The sequence below is a fragment of the Salmo salar genome, chromosome ssa17 (genome assembly GCF_905237065.1).
Source record: "Salmo salar chromosome ssa17, Ssal_v3.1, whole genome shotgun sequence".
Lineage (NCBI taxonomy): Eukaryota > Metazoa > Chordata > Actinopteri > Salmoniformes > Salmonidae > Salmo > Salmo salar.
The window spans coordinates 10,041,896-10,066,715 of NC_059458.1; the positions used below are offsets into that span (position 1 = coordinate 10,041,896).

At 44.6% G+C, this 24,820-nt stretch overlaps 2 protein-coding genes across 5 annotated transcripts; one reads left to right on the forward strand and one right to left on the reverse strand.

Moving 5' to 3' along the window:
- Positions 1–12,617, forward strand: LOC106575139 (transmembrane protease serine 3). Of its 2 annotated transcripts, XM_045698774.1 has the most exons (13): positions 1–418; positions 5,028–5,301; positions 5,526–5,645; positions 6,218–6,334; positions 6,609–6,732; positions 7,921–8,049; positions 9,446–9,492; positions 9,601–9,766; positions 9,937–10,109; positions 10,658–10,753; positions 10,854–10,996; positions 11,318–11,470; positions 11,841–12,617. In XM_045698774.1, the coding sequence occupies exons 2-13, from the start codon at positions 5,046–5,048 to the stop codon at positions 11,862–11,864; spliced, it is 1,548 nt and encodes a 515-aa protein (XP_045554730.1). In that variant the 5' UTR covers positions 1–418; positions 5,028–5,045; the 3' UTR covers positions 11,865–12,617. The 2 variants fall into 2 exon arrangements, with proteins under 2 accessions (XP_045554730.1, XP_045554731.1); XM_045698775.1 differs by lacking the exon at positions 1–418 and having other exon boundaries at positions 3,001–5,301.
- Positions 12,618–12,627: 10 nt separating this feature from the next.
- Positions 12,628–20,549, reverse strand: LOC106575085 (homeobox protein PKNOX1). 3 transcript variants are annotated; one of them, XM_014151265.2, is made up of 11 exons: positions 20,463–20,549; positions 19,413–19,526; positions 17,425–17,561; positions 17,030–17,201; positions 16,354–16,527; positions 16,054–16,171; positions 15,654–15,751; positions 15,429–15,563; positions 13,748–13,824; positions 13,471–13,643; positions 12,628–13,140 (listed from the first exon to the last, which is right to left on the reverse strand). In XM_014151265.2, exons 2-11 carry the CDS (start codon positions 19,461–19,463, stop codon positions 12,959–12,961), a joined length of 1,317 nt encoding a protein of 438 aa, XP_014006740.1. In that variant the 5' UTR covers positions 19,464–19,526; positions 20,463–20,549; the 3' UTR covers positions 12,628–12,958. The 3 variants fall into 3 exon arrangements, with proteins under 3 accessions (XP_014006740.1, XP_014006736.1, XP_014006737.1); XM_014151261.2 differs by having other exon boundaries at positions 16,024–16,171; XM_014151262.2 differs by lacking the exon at positions 20,463–20,549 and adding an exon at positions 20,246–20,424 and having other exon boundaries at positions 16,024–16,171.
- Between the last annotated feature and the right edge of the window lie 4,271 nt (positions 20,550–24,820).

Consider the following 24,820-nt stretch of genomic DNA (forward strand, 5'->3'; position numbering starts at 1 on the left):
TGTACCCAAAGCTGTGAAATTGAATCAACGCTACCAAACTACCCAACACTTCAGCTCCGACTTAGCTTTTACCTAGCTTTTAGTTAGCTGTCTTCATGGGGGATTGGGTTACTCTGTATGAGAATGGTTCCCATAGTTTAACTGGAGCCTGGCTGTGTCACAGGCTGTGTGGACAATTCTACGTCCAGGTCTCTTTCTTAATTAATCTTTCCTCGATTCCTCGCAGCCTCTCTCCTCGTCTCCGTCTTAAAAATCCATTGGAGGGAGGGATCGTGGACCTTCTCCATCAATACAGTTGAGAAGGAAGCTTGGAGATAGGATGCGAATAATCACATTGGAAAGACACATTTAGATATATCTCATAGAGAACCCCTTTAGCTGTAGGGTTGAACAAAGAACATGCTTCTGACATCTGCTGGTAAGATATTTCTATTACATCATAGTCCTCATTTATGAATGCCCTCTCCTTATTCCTGTACTTGTATGGTGAGTCGTTGAAAGAGAAAGATCATTCACATACACATGGCCAGTGGCGTCCCGTCATTCAGGGCAGATGGGGCAGAGTATGTTATTTTGGTATTACAACGTGTCACATATCAGTTTGCAAACAATATTTTTACAAATGTATTGAGTTGATAAAGCCGTACACAAACAGGGTCTCTTTTTTTGTTTTCTTGAGTAAGGCAGCTCCAAAATGCATTTGTTTCAGCCTAGCTCAGTGCTTTCTGTGATTAATTGGCTCATTCATCTCCCTCCTCTCCCCTGTAACTATTCCCCAGGTCGTTGCTGTAAATGAGAATGTGTTCTCAGTCAACTTACCTGGTAAAATAAGTTAAATAAATAAATAAATAAATCAAAATAAAATGGAGAGGTAGCCAGCGGAAAATACAGAGCGTAGGGGTTGGTAATGTTCTCTAGTTGAGCCGTGATTGGCTCAGTGTTCTGTCACTCATGGGGACACTACTTCACCGCAAAATCTACATAGAGAGCTAGAAAGTTCAAGCCCCCTTGGGTGATGCCATAGATTTACATTAGAAGTGCCAATCCAAGAAGGCTCAAGGTCATTGGCCACAGATAAAGTGATGTAAAATCATGTTATATCTACCGTAGCTTTGATTGGACTGATGTCAACATCATACTTTCAAAATCTTAGCTAGCAGTCATCATCATGAATGAAGTCGACAATCTACTGGCAAATCCTTTTCAATCCTTATCATATGAAGAGAAATTATACTGTAGATAAAATGTATCTGTGCTCATTGGCCATTGGACATAAACATTACAGAACAAATTCAACAATGAGTGGTTTGGAAGGAATCAGCGGCTAACTGCAAGCGTTGCAAAGCAATCACTATTTTGCTTCCCCTGCTATTCAGTGGAGAGGGTATGTGGTCCAAGTCTGGGTTTACGGGTTTAAAACATTTGTCTGAAAGGGTCCAAGCTTAAAAGGATAAACATTCATGTAACACCATGGGCCAGAGAAGGTTGAATACATTGGCCATGCTGTCAATCCAGCATGACTTCTGCCTCGTTCAAAACAACTGGAAACTCGGAATTGGGAAATCTCAGACTTCAGTGAGTTCAAGACAACTGGGAACTCTGAAAAAAACAAGCTCCGACTGGGAAAATACGTTTTGATTGGTCATCCAACTCGGGAACTCGGGGCTCTTTCTAGAGCTCCGACCTGAAGATCACTGATGTCATGATTTGACCAGTTGTCTTGAAGCACCATAAATCCAGAGAATGCCAGACTTTGATGACAAAGTTTCATTGCAAAATTTGCACACAAGAAGGACTGCCGCGCCACCTTATGTAATATGCCAGGAGATACAGTGCATTCGGAAAGTATTGACCCCTTGACTTTTTCCACATTTTGTTACGTTGCAGCCTTATTCTAAAATTTATTAAATATTTTCCCCTCATCAATCTACACACAATACCCCATAATGACAATGCAAAAGCAAGTTTTTATGAAATGTTTGCACATTTATAAAAAATTAAAAAACATTTACATAAGTATTCAGACCCTTTACTCAGTACTTTGTTGAAGCACCTTTGGCATTGATTACAGTCTTCTTGGGTATACCTGTATTTGGGGAGTTTCTCCCATTCTTCTCTGCAGATCCTCTCAAGCTCTGTCAGGTCAGATGGGGAGCGTCGCTGCACAGCTATTTTCAGGTCTCTCCAGAGATGTTCGATCGGCTTCAAGTTCAGGCTCTGGCTGTGCCGCTCAAGGACATTCAGAGACTTGTCCCGAAGCCACTCCTGCGTTGTCTTGGCTGTGTGCTTTGGGTCGTTTGTCCTCTTGGAAGGTGAACCTTACCCAGACTGAGGTCCTGAGCGCTCTGGAGCAGGTTTTCATCAATGATCTCTCTGTACTTTGTTTGTTTATCTTTCCCTCGATCCAGTACCTGCCGCTGAAAAACATCCCGACAGCATGATGCTGCCACCACCATGCTTCACCGTAGGGATGGTGCCAGGTTTCCTCCAGAAGTGACGCTTGGCAATCAGGCTAAAATAATTCAATCTTGGTTTCATCAGACCAGAGAATCTTGTTTCTCATGGTCTGAGAGTCCTTTAAGTGCCTTTTGGCAAACTCCAAGCGGGCTTGTCATGTGCCTTTAACTGAGGAGTCGCTGCAGAGATGATTGTCCTTCTGGAAGGTTCTCCCATCTCCACAGAAGAACTCTGGAGTTCTGTCATAGTGAACATTGGATTCTTGGTCACCTCCCTAAAATGTCTAAAAACCTGTTTTCACTTTGTCATTATGGAGTATTGTGTGTAGATTGATGAGAATATATTTTTTTAATCCATTTTAGAATAAGGCTCTAATGTAACAAAATGTGAAAAAAGTCAAGGGGTCTGAATACTTTCTGAATGCACTGTATGCATACTGTAGCTAAGAAAGTAATAATAAGTGTATGTTGTGTAGTAAGCTGTTAATAGCCCATGTGCCTCACCCTAATAATTTGGTCCTTTTCCCCCTCATAACTTAGCCTACTGTTCTGACTTGGTGGTGCACATGTCTGTTTTATAGAAATGTCATCATCAAATATTGTAAGAGCTTTCATTGTCTGCTTAAACGCCCCCTTTATTTATCATACGATTCTGACTTGGTGTACAGGGAGAATACTGTAAGAACGGCCCATGTTCTGAATTCTGTTGCTGTGCATTTCAAAAGTGCTGAACAAAAGGTTATTTTGACTACATCCGTCTTAGCTCGCTCATTAATGTCTTATTCGAAATTACGGATTGCCTCTTATCTGCTCATGGTTCCCTTATACCATAGTTTGTACATCTCAATTGTCAGTAAAATCCACATTAATTTAAGCAAGTCAGCCATATCAGCTATGTTTTTACAAAGGCAGTAAATGAGGCTAAATGAACTGGTTCGCTGCCAGACAAGGCTCTGCGTATAGCCAGATGTAGCGGTTGTAAGGACTCACTCCATGGTGCTGAAAAGAAAGCTCTGCTGTTGGGACAGCTTTATGTAGGCCATAACAGTTGGTGGGCACCGTTTATCACCGTTCTAGTACAATTACTGTATTGTTTAGTGTTGTGTAGTGGCTTTGCTGGCATGTTTTTTTTTTGCCCCACCAAGATTTATATGCTAAAATCGCCACCGCACATGGCCATACACCCGCACACGTAAAGACACCGAAGCACCACCCAAGGAAACAAGACACAGGAAGCAGAGGAAAAGGGTCAAACGCTAAAGGGTTCTCCAGTAACCTCACTAGCTAATGATGTAATGGAACTCATCGTTCCTCCACTCCTTGGTGACACGGCACTGCGATTGGTGGCGTTAGATCACTAGAGGCTCTGCTCACTACACAATTACTAGCGTATAGTATTTTATATTAGTCGTACACTTAGATTCAGATAAGTGCGCATCAAAGATCTTGACTGTTGACAATAGAGAAACCTTCCTCTTATACAGTATGCGCCAATGATCAGTCACGCACTGTGCAATTCAAATGACGGAGCATTCTCCAGATGCATGGCCTCCTTACATCCATCTCTGTTAGCCTGTACACCTGAGTGACCACATCATATGGAACAGCCAGTAAGTAGGCTTATGACCTTTCACCTTACAACCACAGACCCCCCCCCCACGCCTTCCCTAATTCCCCCAACACCTGTAGCAGCAATGTGACCTGAGTGTCTTCCCAAAATACTCCACTGTAACCTTACCCGCGAGGTCGAGGAGCTTTCAGACGTTACTTGATCCCCCCTTTTTATGTGGCACGGCACACTGGTGTTGCACCTGCTCAGGTGTCCCATTCTCTCCATCAGGGTGTGGCCAGAGTGAAGACGAGAGAGAGAGAGAGAGAGAGAGGAGGACAACAGAAAGAAAGACAGACCAGTCACTGAGTTTGTCAGTCAGTTGGCTAGACCTAGATCTGGCCAGTTTGTCAGGCAGTTTGTCGGGCATACGGATTACAAAGGTCAATTTGCCAGTTAGTGAGTTAGTTGGTGAATACAGTTTGCTAGGAAACTGGTATGTGAGCAATGGAGTATGCTATCAGGTTCTCCATTGGTGGTGGTCAGTCAATTGGTCAGTCACTCAGCTAGGCAGTAGCATTATATCCTGGATGTTTGTCAGTGCAGTCCTTACTCTCCCATCGCTCCACCAGCCTCCAGTGGTGGTCATCTTACTACCATGGGGCCAAGATGATTAGCTGGGTGAGGAGATATGGCCATGCCTGATAGTGACAAGACCGCTGCTGATGGTTTAGCCGAAGAGAGGGAGGTGTGTAGCCAGACTGACCTCCCGAGGTCTGCGTGTTTTAACGTCAACGCTGTTCAGATGAACGAACAACTGACAAGGGAGACTCATCCTCATCTCTTTTTCTTTCTATCTCGTTCTCATTTTCCCCTTTTCTCTCCCCCTCTCTCTCTCTCACGCCATCCATCTTCTCTCTCGCACGCCTTCCCTCTATTTCTCTGTCTCTCTATTTGTCTCTCTCTCTCTCTCTCTCTCTCTCTCTCTCTCTCTCTCTCTCTCTCGTACACACTCCATACAGGTGTCTGGGGCAGAGGGAATGGACCCGTTCCGTATTGAGGTTGAGTCTGTGAGTAACGAGGACCTGCCAACCGTGGAGATCCCCACCACCTTCAATGTCAGCCCCCTCAGTAGCCAGACCAGCGGCTCCTTCTCTCAGGACGTCCAGGACCCCCATGTACCCACCGCTCCCCTCCAGGAGCCCCCTGCCCCCATCCCAAAGAGCCAGGGCCAGCTCACCCCACCCAGCTACCTCCCTTCCATGCGCTTCATCAAGGTCCGGCCCTTCATGCACGGTATGGAAGCCTCAGAGGACACAATGACTCTCCATCTATGCGTCAAGAGTTTTTCGTGGTCTGGACACAGAGTCAGGAAAAACCCCTTGCTCTATCTATGAGAGCCTCACATGTTGTAATGGGGCTAACCATGGCTCTTAATGGTTTGTGGCCTTACTAGTGCCAGTGTTGCCCTGTCCCCCATTGTTTCGATTTTCTCTCATGGTTCATTTCTGGTGGTTCAGATGACGGCTTGGTGGAGTCTAAGACCCTATGCAGCCAGTTCAAGGCACACTGGCTGCTGCTGGTGATTGTTGCGTGTGGTCTACTGGCCCTGAGTCTAGCCCTAGGCATTGGGCTTGGAGGTAAGGGAACACTGTTTGTGGCCTTGTTATTACATAGTCATTATCAAGCATATTATTACAGATAATCAGATAATCTGTCTATAGCAGTTATATTGAACCATGTGTCGTTGGATTGAAATCAAGGACACATTTGCACTTGACACTATATGGCTGTATTATAAAGTGTTATCTATCTATTACAACAGACAATGTTGTATGTTAGGATCGAGTATCAAGTACTAGGATTAGGATATACAGCGTCTGAGTGGCTCATAGTGTTATTGTAATAGTATCGTTGTTCTGCACTGTTTTATTGTGATTGTAAGAGGAGACGTGTGTCATGTGTAACAGGAGACAGGGTGCAGTAAGTTACTCTTGAGCCCTGAATGACACGACAAGTTGTGTGTGTAATCAGCGGTGGAACATGTCATTACATATCATTGTGACGTGCTTTTTACATAGAATCATAGGATTTTACTACGACTTCTTTCCAATTCCTCACCACTGTGTGTAAACATGTGTGTGTGTGGGTGTGTGTGTGTGTATGTGTCTGTGTCTGTGTGTACATGCGTGCGTCCTCCTTGTTTCCAAAGTGGGAGTCAGCTGCACGGGGAAGTTCCACTGTAGCACATCCACTTTGTGTTTTGCCAGATCTGCGCAGTGTGATGGAGTCAGCGACTGCGCAGATGGGGAGGACGAACTGCAATGTGGTGAGATGCACACTTCTCTCCCACACGCATACACGACTAAACCCCCCCCCCCACTGAAACCCTGATAAAGGGCTTGAAATTCCCTCACACCATTCATCCACATTATTCACTGTGTAACCGCGTCCCCAGGTTAGGTCAGATAGGCCAGACTTTTCACAGAGTAACCTGTACACACACTAATGTCTGTCTGTCTGTCTGTCTGTCTGTCTGTCTGTCTGTCTGTCTGTCTGTCTGTCTGTCTGTCTGTCTGTCTGTCTGTCTGTCTGTCCCTTAGTGCGTCTGAGTGGGAGGAGCTCTGTGCTGCAGATCAACAGTAGGGGTGTATGGAGGACTGTGTGCTCCACCAACTGGGATCACACACTGGGTTATTCTGCCTGCAGACAGCTGGGATACTCCAGGTACCCGGTTGGGAATTGAATGGAATTGAATTAGTTCTCTGTGACAGGGGTAAAAAGATAAGTGAAGGGTCAGAGGTTCACTGGGGCTGGCATGGTGGATGACTAGGGTGAGGGTGAGTGGAGCAATGTCAAGAGACATACAGAGAATACAGATCATTCCACCATAGAAACCATTCTCCCACAGGGCCTGAGGAGAAAGAGACTATTACATCGACATAACTCTGCAGTTTGTGATAAAACTCTCTCCCTCCTCATTGTAATACACTCACATTTACCCAGCGTCCAGAGGGAGGGCTTTCTAATGGGTTTCTGTACCCAAAGGTCTCATTAACTGCATTGCTAATCCCATTAAAATCAGCCTGGCATTAAATGAAGTGAAAAATCACCAGCCCAAACAACCAGGGCTCTAAGTAGGTCAAGATTGTCAGTTATACCATTGGCAGTGTTACAACGGATCTGGCCACGTTCCCATTTTGGGGATCATTTTGGTAATGAAGCCCTTTATCTACTTCCCCAGACTCAGATGAACATGTGGTTACAATTTTTAAGTCTCTGCGTGCAGTTTGAAGGAAGTTACTAACTAACACTAGCGCAATTGCTAACTAGCATTAGCGTAATGACAAAGTCTATGGGTATCTGCTAGCATAGTAGATACCATAGACTTCCAGTCATTGTGCTAACGCCAGTTAGCATTGGTTCACAAAACTACCTCTAACTTCCTTTAAACTGGACACAGAGACATAAAAATGGTATCCACAAGTTCATCTGATTCTGGGGAAGTAGATAAAGACTAAAGATGTAGTGCCAAAATCCCCAAGTATCGCTTTAAGACCTTCCTAGTTAATGTTAGGAGTATGTTTGGATTAATAATGATTTACTTTTATAAAATACAAATAAAGTTGACTCAGCCACATGAAATCAAAGACACACATTCAAAATAACTGTGGATAAAACACAATAAAGTCAACAGATTTATTTCCGTTGTGGTCCAAGTATATTAGGATCCTGTGACCACTTTTATAAATGGATTGTAAATGAATGGGTAGTTCTGTCAATGGATCTAGTCACAGAATGTCAGCATAATACCACTCCAAACCCACCCACTGCCTTATAAGCGGCAAATGAAAATTCACACTATTTGCCCCAATAAACTGTAAATCTCTGTGTGGTTCCTTCTTGTTCACTCAGCTACATCAGTTCCAGATCCCTGCCTCTCTCCTCTGTCGAGTCGGCCTTCCAGGCTAACCTGGTATCAGTCAACCTGAGTCATCCAGATCGCCAGCAGACTGTCAAGATCCATAACACCACCTTCCTCAGGTGAACCATTTGGCCATCCATTTCTGACAGAAAATAAAACTGTGCTCATTACCAGTCTGCCAGTCTTTTTGTTAAAGTTCTAATGTACAGCTGCAGCAGCAAGTTCTTCCTCTTCTAGCGTATGCCCTTACAACCAAAGATCTTTTCACAAGCACTATTGCGTTAAGTACACAAATTCTTGATTGTGCCATTAAGCTACAGTATGCCACAGCAAGGACTACATACTATGCTGATGTAAGGCTGTCAACAGGGCTGTGATGGCTGAATGTCTCCCCGTTGCTGTTATCGGAACTGAAGCCTTTTGAGCTACAGTGGCTTGCGAAAGTATTCACTCCTCTTGGCATTTTTCCTATTTTGTTGTCTTACACACTGGAATTAAAATATATTTTGGGGGGGTTTGTATCATTTGATTTACACAACATGTCTACCACTGTGAAGATACAAATATATTTTTTTGTGAAACAAACAAGAAATAAGACAAAAAGCTGAAAACTTGAGTGTGCATAACTATTCACCCCCCAAAGTCAATAACTTGTAGAACCACCTTTTGCAGCAATTACAGCTGCAAGTCTTTTGGGGTATGTCTCTATAAGCTTGGCACATCTAGCCACTGGGATTTTTTCCCATCCTTCAAGGCAAAACTGCTCCAGCTCCTTCAAGTTGGATGGGTTCCGCTGGTGTACAGCAATCTTTAAGTCATACCACAGATTCTCAATTGAATTGAGGTCTGGGCTTTGACTAAGCCATTCCAAGACATTTACATGTTTCCCCTTAAACCACTCGAGTGTTGCTTTAGCAGTATGCTTAGGGTCATTGTCCTGCTGGAAGGTGAACCTCCGTCCCAGTCTCAAATCTCTGGAAGACAAACAGGTTTCCCTCAAGAATTTCTCTGTATTTGGAAAAAAGGTAAGGGTGTGAACACTTTTGCAAGGCACTGTACTGTCTGGAGGTACCCCCAAAGTGGAGCATGATACAGTATTTGTCATGTGAAACAATGGAAGGTCCCAAGATATTAGGCTAATTCTGCGTTTCCCTCAGAAACGCATGTTGCTCGGCGGCACTAACTAAAGCATGTAAGCGCGTGTTGATTGTTTATGTTGCTCTGCTCTGCTTCATAAGTCTAGTTGTGATCTCATGTTTCACTTCAGTCCATGTCATGTTTCTCAATTACATAAGGGCTTGACTGGGTTTGTACATGGTACAAATGAAACCATACATCAAACTTTCCCATTAGTGTTATACAGAGAAGAACCTAATTTGAACCAGTTTACTGTATAATTTCATTTTCTGAAGTTATTTCCAGCATGTTATATACAATCGGCTCTGTGCTCAGGTCCACAGACTGTCTGTGTCTATGTTGGCAGTAAGTATAAGCCTTCATTCTCTGTTTTCCCAGTAAGACCCAGTGCAGCTCTGAGAGTGTGATCGTACTCAAGTGCCTAGGTGAGTGAAAGAGTGACAGTGGAGTTAGGAAGTGTGTGTGTGTGTGCGTTGTGAGTGTATACCAGCAACATTATCATATCAATGATTTTCCCCTGGCTGCCCCTGCAGATTGTGGCTCCAGGCCCATGTTCAGGTCTCGTATTGCGGGAGGGAACGTCTCCCAACCAGGCCAGTTTCCCTGGCAGGCCAGCCTGCACTATCAGAACCGACACCTCTGTGGGGGCTCCATCATCACACCGCGCTGGATAGTGACAGCAGCACACTGTGTCTACGGGTGAGTCTCTCTCACAAACACAGGTACACATGCGCGCACACACACACACACGCATGCATGCAAGTACGTACGCACACAAACATTTATACTGTACTGACCTTACATGAACACAGCATGACTTTTAAAAGTGATACGATGTTTCATTGGTTGACTGTCCATCCCTTCTCAAGGTTTGCAACAAACACCATGCTGTGGGCGGTGCAAGTGGGATTGACAGATCAGCCAGTCAATGGGGTGCTGTCTCGCTCTTTGGAGAAGATTATCTACCACGCCAGCTACCGACCAAAGGGCTTAAATTATGACATCGCTCTATTGAAGCTTACAGAGCCTCTTACCTTTAACGGTACCACGATCTACAATGAGCCCCAAAAGTATTGGGAAGGCGACATTTTGTTGTTGTTTTGGCTCTGTACTCCAGCACTTTGGATTTTAAATGACACAATGATTATGAGGTTGAAGTGCAGGCTGTTGGGTTTGGACGAAAATACCTTCATATTTAAGCTGACAGTCTGCACTTTACCCTCATAGTCATTGTGTCATGGAGTACCAAGGCAAAACAACCAAAAAATGTGTCCCAATTCTTCCTCTGTCTGTCCTACTGAGTGATAGTGATATAGGGCTCTATTCAATATTCAATCTGTATCGCTGGAGCATTACAGATTGCGTGATAGAAATGTAAAGGTCATTTCTGATTATGCTGACATACAGTATGCAAGGTTTATCGTGAATACAGTCCCCCGCCAACGCAGGAACATTGCCTTTAAATTTAAATTGGGCTTTAGTGCTGAACTTCAGCGATACGGATTGAATAGAGCCCTTAGAGTAACTGCTCTTATTCACCTCAAATCTGAAGGAGCACATCAGGTTCACTGGCTAAGTCTTTTCCTCCAGGTCTGGTTGAGCCTATCTGCCTGCCGAACTATGAGGAGAGATTTGAGGAAGGGAAGATGTGCTGGATCTCTGGGTGGGGTGCCACAGTGGATGGAGGTGATGGGCTCAAATTCAACACCTGACTAGATGCATCCCCGCATACACTGTGATACACCTTTCCTGCCCTTCCTCTCTCTGTGTGTGTGTGTCTTTCCAGGGGAGACCAGTGTGTCCATGCACTCTGCCCAGGTCCTTGTGCTCTCCAGCAGGGACTGCAGTGGACCAAGACTGTACCAGGGTGCCATCTCCCCTTGGATGGTCTGTGCAGGCTACCTGGAGGGGGGAAAAAACTCTTGCCAGGTATCTTTCAGATGTGGACCTCAGAGTTCTATGCACCATTTGTCTAAAGGACAAAGTGCAGACAAAAAGCACACAGCGAAGACAAACGGTTAAAAGCAGGGCGTGGCCACTGTGTGTTTGTCATCACGAAACGGTGGTGATTCTGCAAGTAGAATTGTCAGAAAATGAACAGAAAATGTCGACCGATTTCCTGTTCAAAGGCGCTAGGACGGTCACCCGCTGCTTTTAACCGTTCGTTAGCACAGTGTGTTTTGTGTTATAAAGCTCACCTATTTGGAGTCAAATGCACTGCTGCTAATCCTGGCGTGTTTGGCTCCTTAGGGGGATAGCGGAGGCCCTCTGGCCTGTGAGGACTCGTCAGTGTGGAAGCTGGCAGGGGCCACTAGCTGGGCCTATGGCTGTGCTGAGAGGGACAATCCTGCCTTGTACACTCTCATCTCCCACGCTCTGACCTGGATCCACCAGCAGATGGAGGTGAATTCTACTGTTGATACTGTATACTGGTGCACTGATGAACTCTACTGTTGGCAGACAGTACTGCAATACTGTTAAGGCTGCAATGCAAAGTAGAGAGATACGTGGTTTAAATGGACAGTCCACCCCAAAATCAAAGTTTGTCAGATGTTTTCAGACATCAAAATGAATTTAGGCCTGGATTTACTAAGAGTTTCACCAGTTGCAGAATGAACTGTTCGTTTAAGAGTGAAGTAGTCTTGAAGTTTGAGACAGCCAGTGAAATCAATGGAAAACCTTTTGGTAGTTTATTCTTTAGGATTAGTCAGTTAAATCTGTTAGTCTATTTAACATCAAAATGACACACTCATTCTGTGATATCTTTCCCCAGAAAGAAGAGGCACTGAGTTCTTGATCCCCAAAGGACACATTAGCTCACATAGTTAGAGGACTTTACTCAGAGACACTAAATATTTGTTCTTAAGCACCACGATGGACACAATCCGAGGCTGAGCAATAGCTCTATTTTAAAGTCAGAGAAACAAGATGGAGGGGAATGGTGGACAATAAGTGGAAGACTGGGGAGATGAACTAGGGCCAGGATTCAATACGGACTGTGGAGGATCCTCGTTGTAGCAAAGTCGACATTAAAAGGTCATTTCCGATTGAGCCGACATCTGCAGCGTTTACTTTGAACGCGATCTCCACGATCGTGGTAACATCTCCTGTAAGTGGGGCATAGTCAAAAAGGGTGATCTGATTAATTCCTGGCCTAAACTTGGTCTCATTAGAAGGTCGACATCTCCACCGTGAGCCCCTTCCATCCCTACACACAAACTGTGTATGTAGACAAATGGAATAGTTGTAACACGTACTGTGTATAGTATACCGTTATATAGCAGATGTGTTTGTAGAGAAATATGATACAGAGAACGCAAGTAAAAACCTGTATAATTTTTAAATGCCATAAAGATATGTATTTATTTTTACAAAAAAATCTTTTTCCCCCCCAATGATTCATTTTTGATGTTGCACTCATAAGCATGTGTGAATTTCTTGGTACAGACGTCTTTGCACAACTATCAAATGTCCTCCAACACATCCTAGTTCATCACGTCGATATCCTCCCCTGAAATACTGCGTCTACACTCTGAAATAAAAAACTAAGTTGAGGAGAATCTTTCTTGAACATTTTATTATTAGAGAAATCCAACAGACCTTGAAAAGCAGGTCAGCCATATTGGACATTCAATGTTCATACATAAATATTCTTTAAAAAAACAAACTAAACAAAATAAAAACACTAAGCAAAAAAGCCAAATGAAAAAAATAAAGCAGCCTTCATTCCAAACATTTTACATATAAAAATAGCATTTTTTTTTTTCTGTTTCTAGAAGGACCTTAAAGGCCTAGTGTGGGTTGTCTTGGACACTGTGATGAGTGTTGAGTAATTTAGTCAAACACAGGCATGCATGAGGGTGTGACGTCACATCCCGCTGTAGTGGTATGTCACTCCAATCCGGCCATGTCACCCCCCTCCTCCTCCTCCTCTTCCTCTTCTTCCTCCTCGCTCTCGCCGTCCTCCTCCTCGCTGTGTCCTCCCATCATCACCTGCTGCATGGCCAGTGTTGCACCGTCTGAGGTCAGCGTCTGCAGCTCGTCTACACTCATGCCCATCGTCACCATGGTAACTGAGGGCACAGGGGAAAAAGATCAAGCTTCAGCCACATCCACTAACCAGTACGTAATTGGACAGTGTATAGTCAGAGTTGACTGGGGTTATTGTGGGAATAGAGATGGGCTGGTATGTTAAGGACAAGATCAAGTCATATCAAGGTGTGAAAAACCACAGCATGACATTCATCCCAGCCTGTAGTAAGGACTGGGGATTTTTTTTTAAAGTCATGTCCGGAACTCTGATATGTTCCTACTGTGATTTCTCACTTGCGGTTTAATAAATCACAACAGGAGCATATCAGAGTTGCAGACTTTCCATATTATTTGTTTTTCTGGGCATTTACCGTCATCATCCATGGCCACCTCTTGCCCTACACCGGCCGAGGCAATGTTGTTGGCCATGGGCCAGAAACGCTGGGTGGGCCGGCTCTGGGGAGTCCTCTTCCTGCTCTTGGGCGCGTCTGAAGCACTGCTGTCCATCATGGGCTGGAGGATCCGCCTCCTAGCATTAATGAACCTGGAGAGGGAGAGACGGACAGGGGCTAAGCCAATCATCCGAGGCCACATTTCTACGCTTGGGTTTAACGTGTGTGTGGGTATGTGTGTGAAAGATTGCCTCACCAGTTGTTGACCTGCAGCAGGGTCAGGTTGGTCTGTATGGCAAGCTGTTTCTTCTCGTCCTCTGTGGGATAGGGATGCTGAGAGAGAAAGAAAGAGAGAAGGGTAAAGAACACAAACAATCAATTACAGCAAATGGGTTCTATTAGCTCCCTATTAAGCTGAGTAGGTACTGGGAGAGACTGTGGATGGATGACGTAAGACTAAAAGGTCAATTTGTATTGGAACAGCACAGGATGTTGATTAAGTAAAGTCGCTTCTATGTGAATTAGGAGTTCGGAGCAGCTTGGCCACTAGTCTGGATACCTTTATACCCAATTTCTCTGTTACTTGACCTGCTATCACGCAACGTTTGTGGGCACCACAGGGACCATTAATTACAACGGTATAAATTGCTAGTGGGCCATGTGGGGAAAAATTCTGAGGTACTGGGAGGTTGGGCTTTCGTCCCAACCCGGATGTATTTAGATCCAACTTTAGGATGTACAAAGGCTTGAGGGCCAGGATTGGCCGCTCGGGAGCAAGCAGAGTGGAACAAGCTGTAGTGAAGACGCTTCATCTCAAGTGTGTCTTTGTGAGGGCTATTATTTTCTAACATCTGGCTGTTAACCAGTCTCTTACACACATGCTCACAACAAAACACACACCGACACCCACACACACAGGGAACAAAGGGTCTCTGTGAGCTACCAGTTTGGTAAGGTCCACCATCGGGCCTGTGGGCTGTCCACTGATTAACCTATGATTAGCATTTAGCCAGCGGACCATGGGCCAGTCATATGAGGATCTAACACATCCGTCTCTGTCAATGCAGCCGCTCTGAGCCATCATGTGACGAGCCATCGTGACGGGGGCAATCATTCTCTCTCAAATGCATGCACGTGCACACAAGCATGCTCAGACACCCTTGGAATAACCTAGCAGAGGTTTTCTCTGGGTTACAATACATTCAGTTATAGTTGAAGTTCCGTAATTTCCGGACTATAAACCGCTACTTTTTTCCCAGGCTTTGAACCTCGCGGCTTAAACAATGACGCGGCTAATATATGGATTTTTCCCGCTTTCAAATAAATAAAATAAAATAAAAATTTAATTACAAAAAATACACATTCTGTGATGTGCTCAGTTTTTTGGCGGCATGAAGCTTTCATTAGACCAATGAAATTGCCGAACGGGTTAAGGTCAAACAACTTTTTTGTTTACTGTTTAGATTAAATCGAGCGCGCTCAAACTTCCCATCATTCTGATTACGGTAGTCATTTTATCACCCTCATCATGACAAAGACACGGAGAAATGCATATGATGCAGCTTTCAAGTTGAAGGCGATTGATCTGGCTGTTGGAAAAGGAAATAGAGCTGCTGCACGGGAGCTTGGTCTGGAGCAATGACTTTCTTGGTAGGCTACTGTTTACTGCTAATTTTTTATTTTTTGTTACAAGCCGTGTTTCGTTAAAGTCTATTTATTTTTTTACAAGCCGTGTTTCGTTAAAGCCTGTGTAAAGTTCATTTGTTTCAATGTACCGGTAGGCACCTGCGGCTTATAGACATGTGCGGCTTATTTATGTAAAAAAAAAAAATAATGTAATTCAGTGGGTGTGGCTTATATTCAGGTGCGCTCAATAGTCCGGAAATTACGGTTATTCTAATCTTAGGAACGGTTGGTACGAGGTGTTTTTCACTCACGCCTATGTGTTGGAAGAGCCAGGTACGCATGATGTTGGTGGCTGATTTGGGCAGGACGCCCCTCTTGTTGCTCTTGGATGAGCTGTCCTCCTGGGTGAAGAAACTGCTTAGGTCCTGATTGAGCTGCAACTGGAGCTGTACACACACACACACACAGTCAATTCACAGAACCGGCTGTAGTTTGTGTGACTGTGCGTCTGTCTGCGTGTGCGGTGTATTCCTCACCTGTGTGTTGTTGATGCGTATTGTCTGGGGTGAGATAGCTTGTCCCACCACCTGTCCCTGAGGAGTGACTACTGTGATGGGCTGGTACACTGTACCACCTGCTCAAACACACACACACGAACAAATAAAAGTTAGGGCATTTTGGTACCTCACCATAATAAACTTTGAAATCAGCTCTGAAAAAGAGGCAACATTCACGGATTCAAGAAAACTGACTAAAACAGGGAGGAACTACCTGAACCTGATAAGAAAATATTGTTTTCGTTATCCGTTGCAAAATGTTTTGCTACGGTGTGCCATAACTAATATGACCCAGTATTGCAAGTAGTTGTCTTAACAGGGACACAGTAAGATGGAGAGGAGAGGGTACCTGTAGAGGTGGTATGCCATGGAGACATACCTGCTAACACTTGGCCAGCAGAATTGACTGTTGTCAGGGTAACGTTGCCTTGCTGCAGGGCCGAGGCTGACATCACAATGCCTTGAGGGCTGAGGGTTCCTGTGAGTGGGCTGGAGGTCTGGGGGGGGACGACACACAGAGAACTAGCCTTACTGCATTTACATTCATTTGTGTTCATCTTGTATAATTGTACTATTATGTGCTTATCATTTAATCCCAATACAATAACCAAAGTTCCCCCTGGGAAAGATACAAACAATCTATGAAGGGAAAATGTGTGTGTATAACCTGTGTGTGTACCTGTATCTGGACAGGGGAACAAGGGCTGTCAGTTTCTCCTCCACTCAGCAGGGTCTCACTGTTCATCTTGGTGCGCAGGCAGGCGATGTAGCGGCTACAGAAGTCCTTACACAAGTCGCTCACTTTCTCCAGCTCCAGGAGGTGGATACGCAGCACCTGGATGGCTTTCACCATCTGGGGTCAGGAGTCAAAGGTCAGGTGAGGTCATTAGCGGTCCCATCGGTAGGCATGCTTCTAACCCTGACCGTAGCCAAGGGTTAAGCTTAACCATTACCAATTAGGTCATTCAACATCAGTTTGCTGGTCAGTCATGTCTCTTCAGTTCTTCCCAATAAAGACATAGGTCACAACATTTATTTCTGTCTTTTTGATCAAACATTTACCATCACACATACTCTTTCAATTGCTCGATGTAAAGAGGCAATTCAAGAGTGGTTTGTTGAAGGGCACAACAGCCGTGGAACTTCGTGATATTATCTCTTAACGTCAGAGACAGACGTGGAAGAGCTGGGTCATGTTCATTAGGTACCAAAAGGAAGAAAACAGACTGAAACAGGAAAGGACCAACTGGGCACATCCAATTAGAAACAACTATTTTTCCCGTTGAAGAACATTTTCAAATGTTTTCAGTTGCATGCCCAAATGAACAAGACCCTGGTAGTGCAGAGTTCCTCACCAGGTTGTCCACGTCTGGGTCGTCACAGAAGAAGCCCTTGCCCTCTTTCTTCTGGCTGCGGACAAAGTTCTCAATGTCCACATTGAAGCTGGCAGAGCTGACGCAGTCTGAGCTCTGAGTCGACTGCTCACACTTCTCAAAGAGTAGGGCCAGCAGAGGGAACAGGGGGTGCCTACGATGCACACGCGAGTGCCAAGGATTAACGCTACAGTCGGCGCAGTTAATGAAAGTACAAAAACGCACAGTCGTGCACCGATGCTCGCACATCCACACAAGTTTACAGTCATAAACAGGACAAGGGAAGGAAAATGAAGGGGGAGGAAAAGAAGTGGAAAACAGAGAGAAAACAACTCTGATGAGGAGGACGGAGTGGAGGAGTACCATGACTCGCCTACCTGTAGATGGCCTGCTTGTCTGTGTCCATGGGCGTCTGGGGCTGCATGGCAGAGGGGCTGCCCGCTCCCCCCTCGCTTCCCTCGGTCAGACTCTGCTCCGGATCCCCCTCCGCATCCACACGCATCTGCACCAAGACCTTTACCCAGGGAAGAGACAAGGATGGTAAAGACAAGACCGGGAAACAAGGCAGATAAAATAGAAGGAGAGTGGAGGAGAAGGGAGGGGATAGGAGAGTGAAATCCCGTCAAGTTAGTCAGTGGATGACTCCCCTCTGGGTGGTAATGGCGTGAGTACACACACACCAGGGAGAGGAGAGAGATATTGGTTGGTCTCTTTCCACTCATAACACTGTCTCAATTCAGCGGCTTGCAGAGACCGCCGTAGCCATTTATCACTCACATTGAACCCTGATGAATACACCGTCTGTAACTTATACACTCAAGTTATAAATGACTCATGATCCATTGTAGTCCTTCCCCGTTTCAACAGTTTCTTCCATTTTGTTTCTAGTGAACACGACCCTGTCCTACACTGCCTCAGGTCAGGCTCATTCCAACTATGCCGAATTCTTCACTAGGTCTGACAGTCATTGGTTTTTAAAGTGGTCCTCTGTAGCACAGTTGTTAGAGCATAGTGCGTGCAATGCCAGGACAGTGGGTTTGATTAATGGGACTACCCATACGTAAAACATACGTAAAAAATGTATGCACTCATGACTGCAAGCCATTTTATACTGAACAAAAATATAAAACGCAACATGCAACAATTTCAAAGATTTTACTGAGTCAGAGTTCATGTAAGGAAATCAGTCAATTGAAATAAATCTATGGATTTCACTTGACTGGGAATACAGATATGCATCTGTTGGTCAGAGATACCATTAAAAAAAAGGTAGGGGAGTGGATCAGAAAACCAGTCTCTTTCATCAGCTGTCCGGTTGTCTGGTCTCAGACGATCCAGCAGGTGAAAAAGCCAGATGTGTAGGTCCTGGGCTGGCGTGGTTACACGTGGTCTGCGGTTGTGAGGCCGGTTGGACGTAATGACAAAACAACATTGGTAGAGAATTTAACATTCAATTCTCTGGCAACAGCTCTGGTGGACATTCCTGCAGTCAACATGTCAATTGCTCACCCCCTCAAAACTTTAGACATCTTTGGCATTGTGTTGTGTAACAAAACTGCACATTTTAGAGTGGCCTTTTACTGTCCCCAACACAAGGTGCACCTGTGTAATGATCATGCTGTTTAATCAGCTTCTTGATATGCCACAGCTGTCAAGTGGATGGATTATCTTGGCAAAAGAGAAATGCTCACTAACAGGGATGTAAACAAATTAGTACACACAATTAGAGAAATAAGCTTTTTGTGCGTATGGAAAATATCTGGGATCTTTTATTTCAGCTCATGAAACATGGGACCAACACTTTACATGTGGCGTTTATATTTTTGTTCTGTATAGATAAAAGCGTATGCTAAAATGGCATATATTAAAAAGACATGTATGATGATGATTATTGCCTCTCTCCTACGTGCACACTGTAGATGTGTGGCTGTTACAGTATTTGAAAAACATTCCCCCACTCACGGTCTCTGGATATTGATGCTCCTTGCCCTTGCGATTGCCATGTGATGGCGCAACAACGACTTTGATTGAAAGGCAAATGTGTTAAAATACACATTCGTGTGAGAGACAGAAGATGTGTGCTTAGTCTCAGCCCCCTGCGATCTCTGCCATGTTTGCTGAGAGGCCATGGAGTCCACAGAGGGTTGATAGACTTTTAAAGTGTGTAATATTACTTTTCACAGCAGCTCATTGAAATTGGGAATTCAGGACAGGAACACCCTTCTTCAGACAGTTATTCATTTACTAGTGAATTTGTGGTTAAGTTTGGGGTATATAACGTCACACAGCTCATTCATTGGAATATGGCCACCCACTTTGTAAAACGTTCAAACTTCACTCCTCCTCCTCATCTTCAACCTCTTACCTGATCCACCTCCGGGTACTCATCTAGAGACGCCGACTGGGCTTCCATCATGGTCTCTGCCAATGATGCCAATACTCGGGCATTCCAGTCCAAGACCTGTGTTGGCTACCAGTCCTACAGACACATGCATCAGACATGGGGGTTAGATGAGGTTTTTGTTGTTGTCATAGATTAGATATAACCATTGCATGATACATACATAGGCAATGAAGAACGTAGAGTCTGGGTACTATGTCAACACAGGGTCTTTCATTCTGGGGTAGGAGGATTCATATTTTTTTGGAGTGTGGTAAATGCTTGGTCACTGTATGCGTGTATCAGAGTGGAATTCAGACAGTGCAGTTATCAATTCACGCGCGTGCAGGGTGGGGGGGTATGTCGTATGGTCAGTAGCCCTAACTCCCGGGCACATTTTGATTAAATAAAGCATTTTTCAACGTAGTAGTTGTGCATCTACAGTTCGTAATGTTCACCAAGCATCATCCTAAACTGGGACACTAGGCCCATGAATCTCTCCTTAGCAAGCCGTATCCATTTGCAACAATAAATAAGGGAATAAATCAAATGTGTTTCCATAACAAACAAAAAAGTGCATACAATTTCGTGTCAATTGGATTACCAATGTCTCCTACCCTCGCTGTCTTAAGATCGTATAGCGGCTCAGGCTACATGTATCAGATCATTTTTGGTGCTTTCAAATGTTGAACAAATAAAACTGGTGAACAGCACACATCCCATCTACATTGCGGTCATCACTAGGTATCTCTCCTAATAACATTCGAATGTCCAATAGTCTGTAGATTAGTGAACACACGCTCGGCCTTCTCATTCACCATTTCCAATGCGCCTTTTCCAAACAAGCGGACATCTTTTTTTCTCTCTCTCGCCACAACAGCTTGCCTTTATGTGTGATCAGTCTTTTGGCTCACTGTTCATTCTGCAAAGTGCACATTGGCTCATTCCATTGCGAGCCATTGCATTCAAGCATGTTGCGTCGATTGTTAGATTGATGGGCGACGAAAAAAAAGAGGAATTTGAGTGACAGCTTACCTTAGTGCCAATCTTCGTCACAGTGACAAGGGGCTGCTGCAATCCGGGCCCGCAGTTTTCGTGTGTCGTCACTACGTATAGGCTCGCAGACGATTTTCTCTCATTAATATTCAACATGTGGGAGGAGAAGCAATTCCGAACATGCCTTGTCCCGCCCCTAGAGGCCGATACCCTTCCCCTTATGCTTAAATTATGATTACAAATTATTATTAGCAATACAAATACATTTCTATTACATAAAATGTATATACACTTAAAAGTGTATGTAATGGACTAGGCCTACAAATTACAAAAACGTTAATCATTGAAAAATTATGCCTAATAATTGACATCATGCGTTTTATATTTCTGATGCAATGACTACTTTTTAAACAAGAAGTGAAGAAGACTACCCACACTAAAACATATTTTTTTTAATTAAAGATGGTTATTGGTCAGATAGTGAAAATAGTTTTGCAGACCAATCATCTAACTTGGGCCCTGAAAAGAGAAAAAAAAGAGACTGTACACTGTGAAATCTATGCTCCCAAATTGAGATGCACATTCTGGATATAAAGTGCATCACAGATGATCAAAGGATAGTAGAACGTGTGCCTAGACTGACTTGACTTTTTAAATGTCATTTAAACTACAACCAAATCTTACCAAATTAAACAAAGGACGGATACTTATGAACACACAATTGACTCACCAGGGAACTTAAAATCGGGGAACTCAGTGAGGTCACCGCCACCATACAACCACTGTAGTTTGGCCATCTCCTCAGACAGTGCTTTCTCATACTTATCCACCAAGCCCCCAGAGGCTCTGATATGAAATAAAATGTTATTTGTCACATTCGCCGAATACAACAGGCGTAGACCTTACAGTGAAATGCTTACTTACAAGCCATTAACCAACAATGCAGTTTTAAGAAAATACCCCCCAAAAAAGTAAGAGATAAGAATAACAAATAATTAAAGAGCAGCAGTAAATAACAATAGTGGGGCTATATACAGGGGGTCAAGACAGAGTCAATGTCAATGTGCGGGGGCACCGGTGTCGAGGTAATTGAGGTAATATGTACATGTAGTTAGAGTTATTGAAGTGACAATGCAAAGATAATAACAGAGAGTAGCTTGGCGCTCCGGTACCGCTTGCCGTGCGGTAGCAGAGAGGACATCTATGACTAGGGTGGCTGGAGTCTGACAATTTTTAGGGCCTTCCTCTGATACCGCCTGGTGTAGAGGTGCTGGATGGCAGGAAGCTTTGCCCCAGTGATGTACTGGGCCGTACGTACTATCTTATGTAGTGCCTTGCGGTCGGAGGCCGAGCAGTTGCCATACCAGGCAGTGATGCAACCCGTCAGGATGCTTTCGATCGTGCAGTTGTAAAACCTTTTGAGGATCTGAGGACCCATGCCAAATCATTTCAGTCTCCTGAAGGGGAATAGGTTTTGTCGTGCCCTCTTTACGACTGTCTTGGTGTGCTTGGACCAGGTTAGTTTGTTGGTGATGTGGACGCCAAGGAACTTGAAGCTCTCAACCTGCTCCACTACAGCCCTGTCGATGAGAATGGGCGCTTGCTCAGTCCTCCTTTTCCTGTAGTCTACAAATCATCTCCTTTGTCTTGATCACGTTGAGGGAGAGGTTGTTACCCTGGCACCACATGGTCAGGTCTCTGACCACCTCCCTATAGGCTGTCTCATCGTTGTCAATGACACTGTTGTGTCATCAGCAAACCTAATGATGGTGTTGGAGTCGTGCCTGGCCGTGGAGTCATGAATGAACATGGAGTACAGGAGGGGGCTGAGCACGTACACCTGAGGGGGCCCCGTGTTGAGGATCAGCGTGGTGGATGTGTTGATACCTACCCTTACCACCTGGGGGCGGCACGTCAGGAAGTCCAGAATCCAGTTGCAGAGGGAGGTGTTTAGTCCCAGGGTCCTTAGCTTAGTGATGAGCTTTGAGGGTACTATGGTGTTGAACGCTGAGCTGTAGTCAATGAGTAGCATTCACATAAGTGTTCCTTTTGTCCAGGTGGAAAAGGGCAGTGTGGAGTGCAATAGAGATTGCATCATCTATGGATCTGTTTGGGTGGTATGCAAATTGGAGTGGGTCTAGGTTTTCTGGGATAATAGTGTTGATGTGAGCCATTACCAGCCTTTCAAAGCACTTCATGGCTACGGACGTGAGTGCTACGGGTCGGTAGTCATTTAGGCAGGTTGCCTTTGTGTTCTTGAGAACAGGGACTATGGTGGTCTGCTTGAAACATGTTGGTATTACAGACTCAGACAGGGAGATGTTGAAAATGTCAGTGAAGACACTTTTTTCAGGATTTTTTCTTTCCTATTTTTTTTTAAGGGGTGGATCAGCTTTAATATTGCGGATAAATTGTTGCTTCCATCATTGTAATTGTCTGCATGATTTCCAATCCCTCATATATTGTTTTGGTAAATATATATAGTGAAGACACTTGCCAGTTGGTCAGTGCATGCTCGCAGTACACATCCTGGTAATCCATCTGGCCCTGCAGAGAGCGTGATCACACAGTCGTCCGGAACAGCTGATGCTCTCATGCATGTTTCAGTGTTACTTGCCTCGAAGCGAGCATAGAAGTTATTTAGCTCATCTGGTAGGCTCGTGTCACTGGGCAGCTCTCGGCTGTGCTTCCCTTTGTAGTCTGTAATAGTTTGCAAGCCCTGCCACATCCGACGAGCGTCGGAGCCGGAGTAGCCGGAGTAGTACGATTTGATCTTAGTTCTGTATTGATGCTTTGGTTCGTCAGAGGGCATAGCGGGATTTCTTATAAGCTTCCGGGTTAGAGTCCCGCTCCTTGAAGCGGCAGCTCTACCCTTTAGCTCAGTGCGAATGTTGCCTGTAATCCATGGCTTCTGGTTGGGGTCACTGTGGGGACGACATCCTCGATGCACTTATTGATAAAGCCAGTGACTGATGTGGTGTACTCCTCAATGCCATCGGAAGAATCCCGGAACATATTCCAGTCTGTGCAAGCAATGCAGTCCTGTAGTTTAGCATCTGCTTCATCTGACCACTTTTTTATAGACCGAGTCACTGGTGCTTCCTGCTTAAATTTTTACTTGTAAGCAGGAATCAGGAGGATAGAATTATTGTCACATTTGCCAAATGGAGGGTGAGGGAGAGCTTTGTACGCGTCTCTGTGTGTCGAGTAAAGGTGGTCTATAATTTTTTCCCCTCTGGTTGCTCATTTAACATGCTGATAGAAATGAGGTAAAACTGATTTAAGTTTCCCTGCATTAAAGTCCCCAGCCACTAGAAGCACCGTCTCTGGATGAGCGTTTTCCTGTTTGCTTATGGCTGTATACAGATCATTGAGCGCGGTTTAAGTGCCAGTATCGGTCTGTGGTCGTATGTAGACAGCTACGAAAAATACAGTTGAAAACTCTCTAGGTAGATAGAGTATCTCATGATAAGCTGTAGACCACACTACCTCAGGTTAGCAAAACCTCGAGACTTCCTTAGATATCATGCACCAGCTGTTGTTCACATATATGCATAGGCCCCCGCCCCGTGTCTTACCAGAGGTTGCTGTTCTGTCCTGCTGATGGAGTGTATAACACGCCAGCTGTATGTTCTTAATGTCGTCGTTCAGCCACGACTTGGTGAAACATAAGATATTACAGTTTTTAATGTCCCGTTGGTAGGATATACGTGCTTTCAGCTCGTCCCATTTATTTTCCAGCGATTGAACATTAGCTAGCGATACGGATCGCAAGGGCAGATTGGCCACTTGTCGCCTGATCCTCGCAAGGCACCCTGATCTTTTTCCACAAAATCTCAGTTTCCTTCTCCAGCGAATCACGGGGCTCTGGGCCTGGTCGGGTGTCTGTAGTATATCCCTCCCGTCCGACTCATTGACGAAAAACTCTTCGTCCAGTTTGAGGTGAGCAATCGCAGTTCTGATGTCCAGAAGCTCTTTTCGGTCATAAGAGACGGTAGCATCAACATTATGTACTAAACAAGTTACGAACAACACGAAAAAACAAACAAAATAGCATGGTTGGCTGGAGCCGATAAGACGGCAGCCCTACGCTCCGGCGCCATCGTTCCAAGTGTTGGAAGATAGAAAGAAGGGATGAAAACATGGTGAGACATGAGGAATCAAAGAAACAGTGTAGAAAATCTACACCCCCTTTCAAAATTGTCACCTTTTGTTGCCTTATAGCCTGGAATTAAAATGGCTTGGAATAGTTTATTATTCCATTGATCTATACATCCTACCCCACAACTTCCAAGTGAAACAAATATTCAGATTTGTATTTATTTATATCAACAACAACAAAAAATGAAATAGCTTGGTTGGATAAGTGTCCACCCCCTTGTAATAGCAATCCTAAA

Coding starts and splice junctions, on each gene's coding strand:
- LOC106575139 (XM_045698774.1), top strand. CDS start 5,046: ATGGACCCGTTCCGTATTGAGGTTGAGTCTGTGAGTAACGAGGACCTG. Junction 5,302..5,525: donor GGTCCGGCCCTTCATGCACG/GTATGGAAGCCT, acceptor CTGGTGGTTCAG/ATGACGGCTTGGTGGAGTCT. Junction 6,335..6,608: donor GGAGGACGAACTGCAATGTG/GTGAGATGCACA, acceptor TCTGTCCCTTAG/TGCGTCTGAGTGGGAGGAGC.
- LOC106575085 (XM_014151261.2), bottom strand. CDS start 19,463: ATGATGGAAGCCCAGTCGGCGTCTCTAGATGAGTACCCGGAGGTGGAT. Junction 16,528..17,029: donor ACCCAGACGTGGACAACCTG/GTGAGGAACTCT, acceptor TCCTGACCCCAG/ATGGTGAAAGCCATCCAGGT. Junction 16,172..16,353: donor GTTCCCCTGTCCAGATACAG/GTACACACACAG, acceptor GTCCCCCCCCAG/ACCTCCAGCCCACTCACAGG.